This window comes from Panthera onca, chromosome E2 (assembly GCF_046562875.1).
Source record: "Panthera onca isolate mPanOnc1 chromosome E2, mPanOnc1 haplotype 2, whole genome shotgun sequence".
NCBI classification, from domain to species: Eukaryota; Metazoa; Chordata; class Mammalia; order Carnivora; family Felidae; genus Panthera; species Panthera onca.
Window position 1 is genome coordinate 11,568,017 of NC_138353.1, and position 17,002 is coordinate 11,585,018.

General features: G+C 56.3%; 1 protein-coding gene across 2 annotated transcripts in view; it reads right to left on the reverse strand.

Moving 5' to 3' along the window:
• Positions 1-1,113: 1,113 nt before the first annotated feature.
• NECTIN2 (nectin cell adhesion molecule 2) overlaps positions 1,114-17,002 on the reverse strand; it is a 30,454-nt gene continuing 14,565 nt past the window's right edge. Inside the window, exons 3-9 of one of the 2 annotated variants that reach the window (XM_078439690.2) lie at positions 15,057-15,353; positions 13,798-13,915; positions 12,631-12,779; positions 5,169-5,322; positions 2,926-2,989; positions 2,690-2,776; positions 1,114-2,132 (exon numbers count right to left, since the gene is read on the reverse strand). In XM_078439690.2, coding sequence (XP_078295816.1) covers positions 1,866-2,132; positions 2,690-2,776; positions 2,926-2,989; positions 5,169-5,322; positions 12,631-12,779; positions 13,798-13,915; positions 15,057-15,353 — 1,136 coding nt within the window. In that variant the 3' untranslated portion in view covers positions 1,114-1,865. Of the gene's footprint in view, positions 2,133-2,689; positions 2,777-2,925; positions 2,990-5,168; positions 5,323-7,463; positions 8,198-12,630; positions 12,780-13,797; positions 13,916-15,056; positions 15,354-17,002 lie in introns of those variants that run through there. The other variant, XM_078439691.2, reaches the window with a different exon arrangement.

A 17,002-nucleotide genomic window follows, 5' to 3' on the forward strand; every position in this document is an offset into this window, starting at 1 on the left:
GGTGACGTATCCGGCCTGGTACGGTCATTGGCTAACGTGCCAGGGTCGAGGGACGCGGGTAAAGGTGGGTTGCGCGGCAGAAGCTGCTAGGCAGCAAGGTCAGGCCTCTCGTCCCACCAGGCACCGCGGCGGACGGGCAGCCCCTAGGTCCAGAGTCGGCGACCAAAACCCGGAAGTGCTGACCCTTCCCACAGTGCCTCGGGAGAACTCTAACCGGTTTATGTGAACCCTGTCCTGCTGCTTCTTACCCACAATGCCCCTTACCTACTTAACGCGAGACAGTTGCGGTAGACCCACCCCTTTTGTTACCCATCATCCCTTCTGTTCCCCGCCCCCACTTGCGTCACTGCGGCTTCTATCTTTGGCCCATTCATTCCCGTCCTATTACCCAGCATGCCTCTGTCCCATTCATTTCAGCCTCATTTCTTCAACTACCTATAGCTCGTTTCTGCCTGTTCACTTCCATCATCCTAGCGCTTCTTTAATTAGCCATGATGTTTTGGGTCCATTACCCATCATGCCTGCCGGCCCTGTTTCTCTATTCCTCTGCCTCTGGCTCATTCATTCAGTTCTATTAACCATAATGCCCTGAGCTCCTATTGCATTATTCGTAATTTTGCCTTTGGCCTATTCTTACTTGCCATTTATCCTTTAAACCTGAGTCCCTCAAACTGAATTACTGCCATTTCTATCTTTGTTCCGTTTATTCCTGTCCATTACCCATAGATTGTCGTTCCCTGTCATTAACCACCGTTCCCTGGACTCCTCCCCCTTTCCTTCCATTATCCACCATTATGTTTTTGGCTTACGCGTTTTTGCTCATTATCCGCTCATATATATATATATATATATATATATATATATATATATTTTTTTTTTTTTTTTTTTTTTAGATATCTTTGGCCCTTTTATTTCTTGCCTGTAACCCATCTTGACGTCTATCCTACTGATTCCTTCGAGCTCTAGGCGCCCTCTTCATTTCCCATCATGTTCCACTCCCATCCCCTTCACATCCCGCAGAAAACACAATTTGACACCCGGTCAAAGTATAAACTCAGATTTTGTAGGAAATGCTGTATTACAAAACTGTATTATATCCCCACCCACCCCCTCCAACCCCCACCCCCTGCCAGGAGACGTTTGGGTTCCATCCCCACTGGGCAGGAGTAAAAGGACTCAGTAGTCTTCAGCGTAACAGCAAATTCTTCTCCTAAGGCTGGGACTGGCAAGGCACACTGCATGAGGCTTACCTCATCCTAACCCCGGGCTGGGGCTTAATTCCCTCTAGACAGGAATTGGGGTAGTGGGGGCTCAGGGAAGGGTCTGGACCCCTGAGACTCCTGCCTGCAGGAGGGAGATGAGGAAGTTCCGCTTTGGGCTGGGGAATCCCCTCCCTCTTGCCTTTGGGGAACAGACAGGGTGGGGAGGGGGAGAGTGGGGCTCTGCTGCCTGGAGGGCTCAGGTCTGAGCAGCAGGGTGCCCCCACCAACTACCCCAGGAGAGCTATTGGGAGTTTACTTCCTGAGGACACATCAGAGGTCTGGGGTTCTTCTTTGGGGTTTTGAGGGAGTCTGGAGATGACGGGACGTGAGAGGTATGATCTAAAGTCACAGTCTTAGGAGTCCTCGGGTCAGAGGCTGTGCAGGAATGTGCTTCCCCACCCCCACCTGAGATAAGGTTGCCAGGTTTCTGTTGTCATGACTGGTTTCTCTGGGTCAGAGATCATGGATTAGAGGTCATCGTGGAGCCACCGAAGTAGAAGTCACAGATGAGATGCATTTTTGTGTGTTAACTGACAGTGGCCTGGCCTGGCAGAAAGTTGAGGGATCAAAAGGTGAGAGGCAAGAGGCCAGGGCCACGGCAGCTCACACATACATGGCTCGGGACATGACAAAGCCTTTGCTCCGGTAGGAATCAGCGGGGCTAGAGTAGGACAGGGCGTCATAGATGGGGTTGATCTTGTCCAAATAGTCTTCCTCCTCCTCCTCCTCTTCCTCTAAGTCCAGGGAAACCCTCTCCACAGCAGGTGGCCCTGGAGGCACCAGGATGGGTGACCCCAGGCCTGTAGCCCCCAGGAGCAGGGGCCCTGACCTCTCTTCCAAGGTGGGCAGCTCATGATATCGAGGCATATCCTGGGGGCAGGGAGGGAAAAAGCCCAAGGTCATCTCCTGAGCACACAGAATCCCAATCCGCCCCTTGACCCCCAAATCTCGACCATCTCCTTATGCCAACCAGACCTAACCTTACCCCTTGCGGCCAGGGCTGAAATTGCTCTGGGGCAGTCATACGGCTTATCCAGAACTCAAAGCCCAGACCATCGCTCCTGGGCCTCTCCTTTGTCTTTTGATCCCTGACCACAAGTCTTTCTCCACGAACCTTTGACTTCAATCTTCAATTTTATCCTCAACTACTTAACCTTAAGGCCAAAACAGCTCCTTGAACCTCAGTTTGTCTCAACTTTGATAGGACCCCTGACATCCAGCAGACCGCTTTCACTGACTGAGTGACCTTGGGCTCTAACCTCATGTTCTTGCGCTTTTTCAACCAAGATCTCCCCCACTGAATCCTAAACACATCTTGATTCTCTAAGCTCTGACCAGAGACACGGCCCTGACCTTGAATTGTGACCTTTAATGTCAGGAGCTGACCCTGGCCCTAAACCCACCCCTGACCTGCCCTGAGCTCCTACCTGCTCAGCACATGAGACGCCAGCATCAAAGTAGGGAGTCTTGAGCGGGCTGTGCTCCGAGGCCCCAAGGGTGAAGAGCTGGGAGGGCTGCAGGGAAGGAAGAGGGGCGGGTCAGGACAACCCCCCCCCCCCCCATGGCTGGCCTCTCCCAACCAGCTCCCCCTCCTAGCCCCCGCCTCAGTGGGGAAAGGTGGGTATGGGTGTGGGCGCAGCCGGGTACCGGGGGAAGTGCTCACCATCTCTGGCTCCTCGAGCTTCGCCTTGGGTGTTGGTGGCTTGTACGAGGGAGGCCCCTCCATACTGTGGGGTAGGAGGTAGGTCAAGGTGGAGGCTCAGACGGGAAGAGCCCTCCTATCCCAGGTCACCGCACCTGCTCTCCCCTCTAACTGATCTCCCTTTCCACCGCCCATGTGCCCCCTTGCCCAGCTAATGCCTAATCATCCCCATCAATTTCTCTTCTTCCAGGAAGCCTGCCTGATTCTCCAGGAGGGTCAGGAATTCTGGACATTTGGTTACATCTAGCTTTTCTTCCCTCTCAGAGCATTTACTGAGTTTGTGTTTGAAATATTATTTCTGATATCATCCAATAACCATATCCCACTGTGAAGCAATGTGAGGGAAAAAATGAAATCTGGGTCTTCAACAGTGTTCTCAGAACTCGCCATGAGGAAGTCAGGAAGTTTTTGTTAATAGAATGAATGAATAAACGAAATGCTTTCCTGGCCTCCAACCTAGGATACAATTCCCTCATCATACATACCCGCAGACCAGAGCATCCTGCATGCATAATGAGTGCCTACTGTGCCTTCAATCCCCAGCTCGGATGTTGCCTCCCCCAGGAAGCCCTCCCTGACCCTCCACGCTGGGTCAGGGGCCCCCTCTGGCCTCTCACAGCTCTCTCAGCTTTTCTAGCCCATCGCCGGCCATGCTGGACTGCCACTCTCTGGGGATGGGTCTGTTTCCTCCAGACTGTGAGCCCCAGGAGAGCAGGGCCATCTCAGGCACCACAGGGTCTCAGCCCTGGGTTGGACAGAGGAGATCGATGGCAAGTTGTTGGTTTGAACTGACTAGATGATTAAGGCAGTGGTTCAGAAAATTTCTTGTGCATCAGAATAACTCAGGGAACTTGTTATAAATACAGATTCCGAGCCCTTCCTGTAAAAGTTCTGATGTAGTAGGTTTCGTATAAGCTCGGGAATCTACATTGTTAACAAGTGTTCCACCCCTGCCGTGCGCGCGCCCACACACACACACACACACACACACACACACACACACTGGGTAGTGTTACTTCAGAACCATTTTGCCCCCCAAATGCTTCCTTGCTTGGCGAATTTCAGCAAGTGATCTCAGCCCCCTCTGAACCTGTTTCCTTTCTGATAAAGTGGGTACCATTGGCTCCCTGTGAGAATTTATGTTTCCATGATGTATTTATGTGTGTGAACACTTTAAAAACGTTTGTCTCATCAGTGCGTCACTAACCTCCAGGGCCTGGCCCTAGTGGATACTTTCTGAACGCTTGTTGAGTCAACGAATGGATGTGAGGCTTCCTCAAGGTCACACATGTAAAAATGCATCTCGCCAAGCCTGGCACATAACAAATGTTCTACACAGAGACGTGTAGCTGGTTCCCTCCTGGCCCCCATATCCAGGCTCCTTCTTTCTCATATTAAGAGATTTTAGTTGGGGGTGCCTGGGTGGCTCAGTTGGTTAAGCATCGGACTCTTTTGTTTGTTTATTTGCTTTTTGCATCTGTAAAAGGTATTTATTCCGAGAATCTAAAATTTGGACAAAGAATATTGAACAGCATCGGACTCTTAATTTCAGCTCAGATCATGATCTCACGGGTTGTGAGTTCAGGCCCTACATTGGGCTCTGCACTGATGGTGCAGAGCCTGCTTGGGATTCTGTCTCCCTCTCTCTCTGCCCTTCTCCTGCTCTCTCTCTTTCAAAATAAAGAAATAAACGTAGAAAAGAGAGTAAGAGAGATTTTAGCTGGACATATGATCACCCAGAATAAAGACTACATTTCCCAGCGTCCCTTGCGGCCGGTGCACCATGTGACTAGATTCTGGCCAATGGGAAGTGAGGGGGAGTGACGGGTTCCCTTATAAGGCAGCTCACTGCCTTCTGTTTATCTTTCCCCCTGGCAGGAATGCCTGTTTTGAGACCAGGATGGCCGTATCTGGTTGTCCAGTATGTAGACGGTGATAGAGTGGGGAGCTATCATGGAACGGGAGGGAAGGGAAGGCTGAGTAATAAGGTAGCAGGAGCCTGGGCTCTGATGGCTTCACGGAGCATAGCTGTCATACCCGTGCTTTGTGGGAGACAGAAATAAGGCCTCCCTCCCATTTAAGTCACAGTTATTTTGGGTCGCTCTGTTTCCCACGGCCATCACAGATGTTTCCCCTCCCACCCCCTTGGGCTCCCCAATTCTGGGACCCCCTCCTCCACCCACTTCTCAGGGCCCGTCACTCACTCATCATCCTCCTCTGCCCCCTGCAGCCTCTGCTCTTTCCGCTGCTGCCGGCAGATGAGGATGCCTGTGGCGGCCACAGCGGTGGCAATGATGGCAGCGATGATGCCCCCAATGATGCCACCCGTGGCCCCTGCGCCTGCTGTGTTGGGGGTCTCTGCAAGAAGAGGGACAGTGTAAGGGGATCCCCAGGAGAGGAAGCCACAGCTCCTTACTCCCAGGCACCCTCTTCCCTAAGTCATCGCCCACCTGCCCACCTCTTCTCCCAAAGGCAGAGGGCGTTCGTTCCTTTGCCTAGTCCTTACTGAGCATTTGTTGGGTCGCAGTAGTGAACAAAACATACAGGAGTCCCTGCTCCCGCGGGACACACGTTCTAGCTGGGCAGAGAGACCAACAGCACAGAAACAAATACAATAGCTCATCTGCCAAGCGGCAGTGAGTGATACGGGGTGAAAACATAGGGGAAGGTGACAAGGAAGTGACGGGGGGGGGGGGGGGCCAGGGGTCGCCAGAGAGAGACTTAATAGGAGGTGACATTTGAGCAAAGACCTGAAGGAGCCGCAGGGGGTGAACCGTGAGGAAATGAGAGCATTGCAGGCAGAGGAAACAGCCAGTGCAAAAGCCCTGAGGAGGAAGCCTCGTGTTCCTTTTGAGGAACAGCAAGGAGACCGTGCGTCCAGAAAAGAGGGGGAGACAGGGGAGAAGAGGGAAGGGAGGTGATGGGGCAGCGCTAAGAGGCGCGGAACCTAGGGGATTCTGGAATCAGGATGGGAACCCTTCACTCATTACAGGGAACGGAGTCATCGAGTCATCGGGGGCAGAGGATGTAGCTCCGCCAACCTAACAGGAAAGGGAATTGAGAGGAGCTGTGGCCCCCTGGGCTTCTCGATTGTAGCACTTCTCACCCCCTGATGTCACCTGTTTGCTTGCCAATTTCCACACTGCACTGTGAGCTCCAAGGGGCAGGCTCTGGCACACAGCTGGCGTTTGCCAGATGTAGGAGGAGGGGCCCGTGTGCCAGGTCGGCAAAACTCCCGCCCCTGCCTGCTGGCGCTAGCCTCCCATGTTGGGGAGGAGGGGGCGGGGACCAGAGTGGGTGACAGGACCGTAAACAACCAGAGGAAACCACGCACACGCAAGAGCCCCACCCTCTGTGAACCCCATTGCACAGATGCGGAGATCAAGTTGCCCCGAGGAATAATGGCTGGGTCCCCGGTTTCCACTACTTCCCGCACCCCAGCCTGGCATCCTCCGGAGGGCTTCAGGGCTTGGGGCTCGGGGGGACAATTGTAATCACCGCTCGCTCAAGCCACACATAGCCATCCTAAGAGTGCTGGGATTCCTGGGTTTTTTTGTTTTGTTTTTTTTTTTTTGACTGCACGCCCAGGGGGAGGGGGCTGTCTGAGTCACCTCTGTGCCCCTGGCAGAATAAGTGGAAGTCAATACTGGTGGGAAATGAACTCCCCGAGCCCCACTTAGCTGCTCAGTGCCGGTTGTTCCTGGCACAGGCTTATTACACCCTGCCCCACGACAGCTGCGGGGGCCCACACAGCTCTACCTGTGTCTCAGAGGGATGGCCAGGGGCCACTGGGAGAGCAGAGGTGACTGGGGCAGGACCCTGTCCCCCCCACCCCCCTCATTCCCCAGCCTGGGTTTGGGGGCTTTTCTAGCTGGGGGTGGGGGGAGGGGAAAGAGGGACACAGACCTGCAGACCCTCCCCTGAATCACCGAAAAGCCCCTTGGGCCCAGGGCAAGGAAAGAGGAAGGAGGCTGAAAAAGGCCCGGGTGTCATCGGTGTCAAGGTGGGGTTTTCCTGGTTCCTTAGTCCCCCAGCACCTGCCCAGGATCCTCAGGGCCCAGAGAACACAGCGGGCAGTGCTCTCCCTCCCAAGATCCTCAACAACCTCAAGAAGGTCAGGTTTGAGCTTCGCGCCCCTCCCGCCCCTCCCCCCCGCTCCCCCCCCCCCCGCCCCCCCAGCCAAGGAGTCCAGGTTCCCAGTCCTGTTCTGGGGAGCTCAGGGTTCTCACCAGTCTGGCTAATCCACCCGAAAGGCACCTGCAAGTCCTGGGACCGCCCCCCACCCCCACCCCCCCAGTCCAACCTTCCCAGCCTCTAAGCCCAGAACCCAGCAACCGGCTCCCCCGGTTATACTGGCCTCAGGGGTCTCAGGCATCCGGTGCGTCATTGATGGATCCAAAGAGTCAGAACACAGCCCCTCCCCCATCCCGCCCCCGGGACCTAGCAGTCCCTGTCCCACCCCCCAGGGAGGGGGTCTGATGTATTACAAGACACCCCCGCTGTTTTCCTCCAAGGCGTTTATTAACTCCTGAGTGTCGCGGGGCAGGGTGGGGCGGGTCAGAGCCAAAAACAAGTCTCTGGGGGTGGGGTGGGGGTGGGGGTTCCTCTCTGGGTCCCCACTACTGAGCTCCGCAGGGGCCTCTCCTTCCCCCCCGCGCAGCCCTGGCGACAGAAGTCCAGTGTGTGATTCCTGTCCCCTCCCAATCCCAGGGAAGTGGGAGGGAGCACTTGAGCTCCAGTGTCGTCCAGAAAAACGAGTCCAACCAGTCTGGAACCCTTGGCTGGGGCGGCTGTCTCTGTCTCTGTCTCTGTCTGTCTCAGGGTCACACGTAAATTGCCCGCCGGGAAATGAGGGAGCCGTCCAGCTGGGACTCCATGTCGTCCTCGAGAGACTTGGGTGGAGGCAACATGAGACCTTCCTCTGCCTTCTCCTCCTCTTCCTCCTCGTCCTCCTCATCCTTGCCATCTGGCTTCAGGGGACCAGGGGCGGCTGGTGTCCAGAAGACAGGGCCCCCGTTCCCAAACACCTGAGTTTTTGGATCGTAGGATCCTCCTCCATTGTCGCCTCCTCCTCCTCCTCCTCCTCCTCCTCCAGGGCTCTTCCTCCTCCTCCTCACCCTCAGCAAGATGAAGGCCAAGGACCCCCCAGCCAGAAGCAGCAGCACCAGCAGTGTCCCCCCCACGGCCCCCCACACCACTGGACCCACGTCTCGGGGCGAGGCCCGGGGTGTGTCTGAGGAGAGAGAAGGAGGGGCGAGAGACAGAAAGGGAGACAAGAGGTCAAGAGGACACATCTGGGGGACGGGGCACAGGACACGACAGGGACAGTGATGGGAAAATCCGGGATGTGATTCGGGGTGTGGGCAGAAGGTGGGGGAGGCGGAGGGAAGGGAGACCGCGCTAAGCGGTGGGCACCTTGGACAGAGTGGGGGCGGGGGGTGGCCAACGGGTGGCCAGATGTGGTTCCTTATACCTGCACAGGGTTTTTCAAAACTTAACACTTGCTGGGGGCGCCTGGGTGGCTCAGCCGGTTGAGTTTCCCGACTCTTGATTTCGCCCAGGTCGTGATCTCACAGTTCGTGGGTTCGAGCCCCACGTCGGGGCTTGGGGTTCTGTCTCTGCCTCTCTGCCCCTTCAGCAGCCCCCACCCTCTCAAAATAAATAAATAAACTGAAAAAAAAAAATTAAACTCGCTAACATTTCAAAACCAGGCTATCTCACCACAAATCCCGATTTCTTTTAGGGAAAAAGAAAATCAAACTGATGGCGACACCAATCTCTCATCTGCCCCTGGTGATGGGCAGTGGCTGAGTGAAGGCTGGCTGCTCGTATCGGAACAGGGTTCCGCATCTGGCCAGCCGGTCACTTGCGAGGACCCTGTAGGTATCCGAGTTTGTGACCCGCTTGGGACAGGCCGTGGGGTCCTCACAAAGGCTCTGATGTTCGAGTCACAGAACCTTGGGTGGATCCAGCCATCAAGAGGCAGAGCTGGATTTGGGTTCGAGACTGTCACAGATTCCAGAGCTCTCTGGGCTGGACAGAAGGGGACGAGAAGGGTGAGGGTTCTCCTGATAGTTCCCTCCCCTTGGAAGTGGCTGGGGGGCACCTGGTCCGGGCGACATGGCCTGCCTCCTGTCTGGCCATGTGTGGAAAATGGAGCCATGAAGCCCCCTGTCCCCATCAGTGGCCCAGCAGCTGGGAGGGGAGGGGTCTGAGGGAGGTGGAGAAGGAAGCCAGGGAGTGCTAAGGGTGGGGGCGGGAGAGGTGAGGGAGGGGACCCTGGGCCCCACATCAGGGAGAGACATTGATGCAGCTGGAACCAGGAACCATTTTCTACACACCCCTTGCCCCACCCCTGCATGCCAGGCCTGATGGGGAGAAACCAGGGGGAGGGGGACCCACTTACACCTGAGCCCCTCCTCCCCACACCCTGCGCACAGGAGAGGCTGGGACCCACGCTCCTGAGGGCACCTGCTTCTCCAGGTGTCTCTTTTCAGAGTGGCATTTTCAAATAGAGCCATGACCCAGAGGGCTGTCACCTCACTTTAGTGACTCGCAAGGAACAGTAATAATAATAATAAAAAGCAGACCAGAAAAAGTGTGTCCGCAGTGTGAAGGGTCAAGCGGTATTTTGTGAAACAGTTTTTCTGGAATGTGTGTCTGTACCTGCGCACGGGTTAGAGGCGTGGAACAGTTTTCTTGCTGCGGATGCTTATCAGTTAATGTCTGGGAACCTGCTTTAGCGCATGCTGGAATGTTTATCTGTGCTCCTGGAGGTGGTATTTTGGAGACGGCGGGCGTGTTCGTGAAGTCGGCGGGTCAAAAGTTCTCCAGTCGCCCTGAGGCGAGGTCTAGCCTGTGGCACGGCCTGTGGGCCCACCCGTTTCTGTGTGTTTCAGGAGTTTTAGGGGGTGTCCGTGTTTTCGTGGTTGTGGATCCCTTGGACGACCCTCAGGCAGGACTGCACCTGTGCTTTGCGGGGCTCTACCCCTTGGGGGTGCCTACTGACTGAGGGCGGACGCCCAAGAGGGTGTGTACCTGGGGCACGGGTTCAGGGGATGTATTTCCAGTTGGGCGTCTTGCCGGGTGGCAGGTGTAGCTGACCCTCCCTCCCCGGGGTGTGCCTTCGACGGCAGGGACTGGCCTCTCTGCTCGCCACCGTGTTCCCGACATCAAGGAGGCGGCTTGGCCAAGAGGAGCCCTCGACAAATATTTGTCAGATGACGATGTGTTGAAAGCAACGGGGTTTCTGGGGACTGTCTGAGGGCGTGCACCTCTGAGACCGTCTTTGAGTTTCTCCCTTAGCATCTGTGTGAGGGATGGTTTCCGCGTGTGGAAACCGTTGCCGTCCGCAGGGCTCTCCCCACTGCCGGCACGTCTGGGTCTCCCTCCAGGGGTGTGCGTTTGTGTGTGTGAGTGTCAGCCTTGCTGAGGGCAGGCCGCCTGTCTCTATGGGTGCGTTGGCCGTGACCGTGACCCGGACCATGCGTGTCGTATCTCCAGGGCGAGGGAATTCCTGAGAGGGGTCTGTTTCCGTTTGTTTCTCTAGGGGTGTGTGCGTGTGTGTGTGTGTGTGTTGTAAGATTATGTCTCAGGGCGCCTGGGTGGCTCAGTAGGTTAAAGTGGCCGACTTCGGCTCAGGTCATGATCTCATGGTTTGTGGGTTCGAGCCCCGCGTCAGGCTCTGTGCCGACAGCTCAGAGCCTGGAGCCTGCTTCCGATTCTGTGTCTCCCTCTCTCTCTGCCCCTCCCCCGTTCATGCTCTGTCTCTCTCTGTCTCAAAAATAAGTAAACGTTAAAAAAAAAAAAAAAAAAGATGGGGCGCCTGGGTGGCTCAGTCGGTTAAGTGGCCAACTTCGGCTCAGGTCATGATCTCACAGACCGTGAGTTCGAGCCCCGCATCGGGCTCTGTGCTGACAGCTCAGAGCCTGGAGCCTGTTTCGGATTCTGTGTCTCCCTCTTTCTGACCCTCCCTCATTCATGCTCTGTCTCTCACCGTCTCAAAAATAAATAAAGGTTAAAAAAATTAAAAAAAAAAAAGATTATGTCTTGGTAAGGGGATCTGTTTTTGTTTCTGGCCGTGGCGCCTGTCTGCCTGTCTCTAGGTGTGGGTGTGCCTGTCCTCACGCCTCTGTGCCTTTGTCTGCAGTCCTGTTTCTGAGGGGGCCTCTCCTCCTCCCCACCATGCCCGGTGTTGTGTGTTTGCACAGGCGTGTTGTGTAGAGTGTCGAGCTGGGAGGGTGTTTCCTAGAATGTTTTTTTTTTGTTTTTTCCTCCAGGTACACATGGCATCTCGGTGGCTCTGTTCGTTGTGCGGCCCTGTTCTCTTGGGGGGTGTGTCTGGGTGACGGTGAGTCTGAGAGTGTGGGTTGCGGTGGGTGAGTTTCTGTTTCGGTTACGATGCCATCTCGGACGGAGCACAGAGCCCGTCTCTGTAGACGTGGGCCCCGCGGGCTGCTGGCTCCGTTCTCAGCCCTGGGGTTCACATGTCTGGGTCTCGGGGCACACCGCCTTGTAACAGTTCCTGCCTCCCGCTAGGTGGGTGGCTCCACAGCCGTGACCTCGACCCCGCCTCCGTCAGCCTGGGCCACAGGCCCGGCCTGGCTTCGTTCTTTTCCTCTCCTGTCTTAGGGCCCCTCCGGAGTTTGAGTTCAGTATCGGGGGGGGGGGGGGGGACTCAGAGAACTTTTGACCCACAGACACATCAGCTGCCATTCCCAAAATACGCCCCCTAGAAACACAAATGTTCCAACACACACGAAAGCTGAGTTCCTGGGGTGCCTGGGTGGTTCAGGCGGTGGAGCGTCCGACTCTTGGTTTCAGCTCGGGTCATGATCTCCCGATTTGTGAGTTCGAGCCCTGCATCGGGCTCCCTGCGGTCAGCATAGAGCCTGCTTCAGATCCTCTGTCTCCCTCTCTCTCTGTCCCTCCCCCACTCGCTCACTGGAGCGTGCTACCTCTCTCTCTCTCTCTCTCTCTCTCTCTCTCTCTCTCTCATAAGGGGCTCCTGGGTGGCTCAGACGGTTATGCGTCCAACTTTGGCTCAGGTCATGATCTCACAGTCCGTGAGTTTGAGCCCCGCGTCAGGCTCTGTGCTGACAGCTCGGAGCCTGGAGCCTGCTTCGGATTCTGGGTCTCCCTCTCTCTGCTCCTCCCCCCGCTCACGCTCTGTCTGTCTCTTCCTCAAAAATAAACATTAAAAAAAAATAATAAATGAATGCAAATTAAAAAAAACAAACAAACAAACTGATTTCCTAATGTTACTTGACCGGCACTCCCTGTAAGAAATCAGTGTTTGAGTGTGTTTCTGTTTGCCTAGCTGTCTGACATGCGTCTCTCCAACTGGAGCCCAGGGCAATATCCCCGGGTCTCTTCCTGAAGACCCTTTCCGAGTCTCTAGTCTCGAGCAAGCCCCTAGCAGAGGCCTCATCCTCCCGATTCTCCTGCCAGTGCCTACTCTATCGTCCTGATCCAGATCCAACTGGGGGGGGGGGGGGTGCGAGACAGAAAAGCCCCACTGCCCTCCTTTCTCATCGGCGAGGCGGGTCTGGATCCCTCCCCAGGCCGGCGGCACAGCCTCCCCGCAACGCGGCCCCGGAACCCAGGAAGGAGGAGCACTTGGGGGGTTGACCCGATCTTCGCCCGCCACCTCCGAGACCCGCTCACCTCGGACGAGGACCACCTGCTCAGCACGGCCCGTGCCCACGGCGTTGGTGACGGTGCAGATGAACGTGGTGTTGACGAGTTTGTCCACCGAGTGGATGATCAGCTGGGGGCCCTGGGCTACTGCGGAAGCGGGGAAGACGCCTGCGGTCCTGGAAGGCGTGAGGGGTCACCGGAGGGGAACATCAGGGCCCATAGCGGGGCACAGGCCTGGTCCCTGATGACGCAGCCTTTAACACCCAAGCTCCAGGGACATAAAACTTAATACTTAAGACCCGACACTGCCAGCCATCTCCTGGAGGACTCATGGGTTCAGATCCCTGGTGCTGCTCCCTCAGACCCAGGAATCCAGCCCCAGCCCCTCCTCCCTCAGACCCAGGAGTCTAGGCCCCCAGCCTCTCCTCCCTCAGACCCAGGAGTCTCGGCCCCCAGCCCCTCCTCCCTCAGACCCAGGAGTCCAGACCCCAGCCTCCTCCTCCCTCAGACCCAGGAATCCAGCCCCAGCCCCTCCTCCCTCAGACCCAGGAGTCTCGGCCCCCAGCCCCTCCTCCCTCAGACCCAGGAATCCAGCCCCCAGCCCCTCCTCCCTCAGACCCAGGAGTCCAGACCCCCAGTCCCTCCTCCCTCACACCCAGGAATCCTGTCCCCAGCCCCTCCTCCCTCAGACACAGGAGTCTAGGCCTCCAGCCCCTCCTCCCTCAGACCCAGGAGTCCAGGCCCCCAGCCCCTCCTCCCTCAGACACAGGAGTCCAGACCCCCAGCCCCTCCTCCCTCACACCCAGGAGTCTAGGCCTCCAGCACCTCCTCCCTCAGACCCAGGGGTTCAGGCCCCCAGCCCCTCCCCTTTCAGACCCAGGGACCCAGTCCCCCCAGCCCCTCCTCCCTCAGACACTGGAGTCCAGGCCCCAAGCCCTCAGATATAGGAGTCCAGACCCCAGCCCCCTCCTCCCTCAGACATAGGAGTCCAGACCCCCAGCCCCTCCTCCGTCAGACCCAGGAGTCTAGGCCCCCAGCCCCTCCTCCCTCAGTCCCAGGAATCTAGCCCCCAGCCCCCTCCTCCCTCAGACCCACGGGTCCAGCCTCCAGCCCCCTCCTCCCTCAGACCCACGGGCCCAGCCCCCAGCCCCCTCCTCCCTCAGACCCACGGGCCCAGACCCACCCAGGACTCACGTGCTCCAGTCGTAGCCTGTGGGCTCTGGTTTGCTGCGGACATCACAGTTCAGGGTGGCCTCGCTGCGGCCGAGGTACCAGTTGTCATCATAGCCGGAAATGGAGACCTCAGGGGGGTCTGGAGGAAATGGGGGGGGGGGGGGGCTGGCTCAGAGACGGGCGGAGTCCCCAGAGAGCAGATAGGTGAGCAGATAGATGGGAATCCTAAGGAGATGAGGTGGGTTGGCAGGACGTGGACCCGTGGAAACTGGGGCAGGTCAGTTTGGGCTACGTCTGCTGAGGCCAGCGCACCTGCTGTCCCGGAATGCCACCTGGACCATTTCGAGGAAGGTATCGTTCAATGGCGGCAGCGTCTGAGGGTGCCACAGAGATCGTGTTATTGCTGCCACGACGGGGCCCACAGGGGCCAGCGTGAATCATACGGGAGGGGGAGGGGGTCAGGAGCTGGTATGGCGACCCCAGCAGGGTCAGTTTAGATGGTGTGAATGGGGGTGGGGGGGGGGTATAGACAACGTTGGGTTGGTTGCTACAAACCCACAGTAGTCGATGCACACGGTAAAGCAAATATCAACCGGGGCCCCCTCGGGAGCCACAAAAGATATCGTAGGGGGGCCGGTGGGGGTTGGTAAACCGGCTTTTTGAAAAGGGGGATGGATGGGCGCCTGGGTGGCTCAGTCGGTTAAGCGTCCGCCTTCGGCTCGGGTCACGATCTCACGGTCCGTGAGTTCGAGCCCCGCGTCGGGCTCTGGGCTGACGGCTCAGAGCCTGGAGCCTGCTTCCGATTCTGTGTCTCCCTCTCTCTCTGGCCCTCCCCCGTTCGTGCTCTGTCTCTCTCTGTCTCAAAAATAAATAAACGTTAAAAAAAAAAAAAAAAGAAAAAAAAAAAAAGAACAGGCCTGATTTGCAGTGTTTGCCGATTTCCTTGGTGTGAATAGCCCTCAGCGATCAACATCAAGCTATCAGTGTGACCTCGCTGGATGTGGGACTGGGAAGAAATGTATACAACCGGCCCCTGCAAACCTTGCTTTACCACCGATGGGGGCGGCAAGGAGAGAGCCTAGAGAAGGCAGTAGAGACAACGAGGACACGGGGTGTAGACGTTGCCCACGAGAGCCAGTATAGACAACCGGCAGGAAGGCAGGGCAGAATCTGGCCCGGGGTGGGCTAATGCAGCCAGCACTCGGCGGTAGTGTAGACAGTGCCCTAGAGAAGCCAGCGTAGACCACACGGGGAACGCGGTCACATCCTGAAACACTCACAGCGCACGGAGAGGGTAACAGGCAGCAAGATGGGCTCCTCAAAGCTCTCGTGCTCCACTTTGCAGGTGACCTTGACACCATCCACTCGACTCAGGGGCACCAAGGTGAAGCGGCTGGTGACGGTGACTGTGCCAGGCACAGGTCCGGACACCTGGCTCTCTCTGGCCTCCCCGTCCAGGGGCGAGAACCAGGAGATTCGGGCGGGTGGCCGGCCCCCCTCGGAGACACAGCGGGCCACGGGCACAGGTTCCAGGCTCAGGGTGACCTCCTGTGTTTCAGCGTGGTTCTGGGGCTGTGCTGGGGAGAGCAACAGAGGGGTGACGTCACTCCTCACCCGCAGTCACTCAACAAACACCTCAGCCTAAGTTAAGCCCCAACTGCCTGGGCTTATCCAATCCCAGTTCTGTTCAGCAGCTGCACGGCTTTCGGCCAGTCATTTCCCAGCTCCGGATCTCAGTTTCCTCTTCTGTAAAGTCGGGATAATAAAAATTCCCACCCCAGGGGGCCTGGGTGGCTCAGTTGGTTGACTGTCCAATTCTGGACTTTGGTTCAGATCATGATCTCACAGTTTGTGGGATCGAGCCCCACACTGGGCTCTGGGCTGACAGTGCAGAGCCTGCTTGGGATTCTCTCTCTCTCTCTCTCTCTCTCTCTCTCTCTCTCTCTCTCTCCCCACCCCCCCGCCCCTCTCCCGCTCTCTCTTTCTCTCAAAAATAAATAAATAAACTTAAAATAAATGCCCAGGGCACCTGGGTGGCTCGGTCAGTTAAGCGTCCAACTCTGGATTTCAGCTCAGGTCACGATCTCACGGTTCGTGAGTTCGAGCCCCACATCAGGCTCCATGCTGTCAGCACAGAGCCTGCTTGGGACTCTCTCCCTCTCACTCTGCTCCTCCCCTGTTCACTCTCTCTCCCAAAATAAATAAACTTGGGGGTGCCTGGGTGGCTCAGTTGGTTAAGTGTCCGACTTCGGCTCAGGTCATGATCTCGTGGTTTGTGAGTTCGAGCCCCACGTTGGACTCTGTGCTGACAGCTCGGAGCCTGGAGACTGCTTCGGATTCTGTGTCTCCCTCTCTCTGCCCCTCCTCTGCTCGTTCTCTCTCTCTCTCTCAAAGAATAAACATTAAAAACAACAACAAAGGGGCGCCTGGGTGGCTTGGTCGGTTAAGCGTCTGACTTCAGCTCAGGTCATGATCTCATGGTCAGTGAGTTCGGGCCCCGCGTCGGGCTCTGTGCTGACTGCTCAGAGCCTGGAGCCTGTTTCAGATTCTGTGTCTCCCTCTCTCTCTGCCCCTCCCCTGTTCATGCTCTGTCTCTCTCTGTCTCAAAAATAAATAAACGTTAAAAAAAATTAAAAAAAAATAAATACAAACAACAACAACAACAAAATAAACTTCAAACAAAAATTAATTAAAAAAATGCCCACCCCGTAGGATTGTTGTGCAGATTAAATAAATTTCTGTGTATAGCGCTCGCTGCACCGTGTGCCATGATAGAATTCTGTCTGGAAGAGGCTAAGCGTTTTGTTTTGTTTTGTTTTGTTTAAGCCAAAGCAGAATAATGTAGTTCAAAGGTCCAGCTCAAAAGGCCTTCTACTTCTTTCCTGAAATCACCAGCAAATTGAGGGGCCAGAAGTGGGATAAAGGTTACGGAGATTCCCAAAGCTGGAATTTTTTTGCCCTTTTCACCTACCTTCCTGGAAAACATGGAAAGATATGGGGAGGGAAAACAATAAAACCGCCATGAGGAATAAGCAACCCGCGGCTATCACCAGACTGTCCCGGGGGGTGCCTCAGCTCTCCAGCTGGCTTGTGGAAATCTCTATCTGGGATTCCCCTGAGCTCATCCATGCGGTAGGGCTCTCCTCTCCTTTCCCCGGACTGCCAGAGCCTCCGAGGGGCCTCCTCACATCCTCCCCGGTCACCCTGCTATCTGTCCTCTGACCGT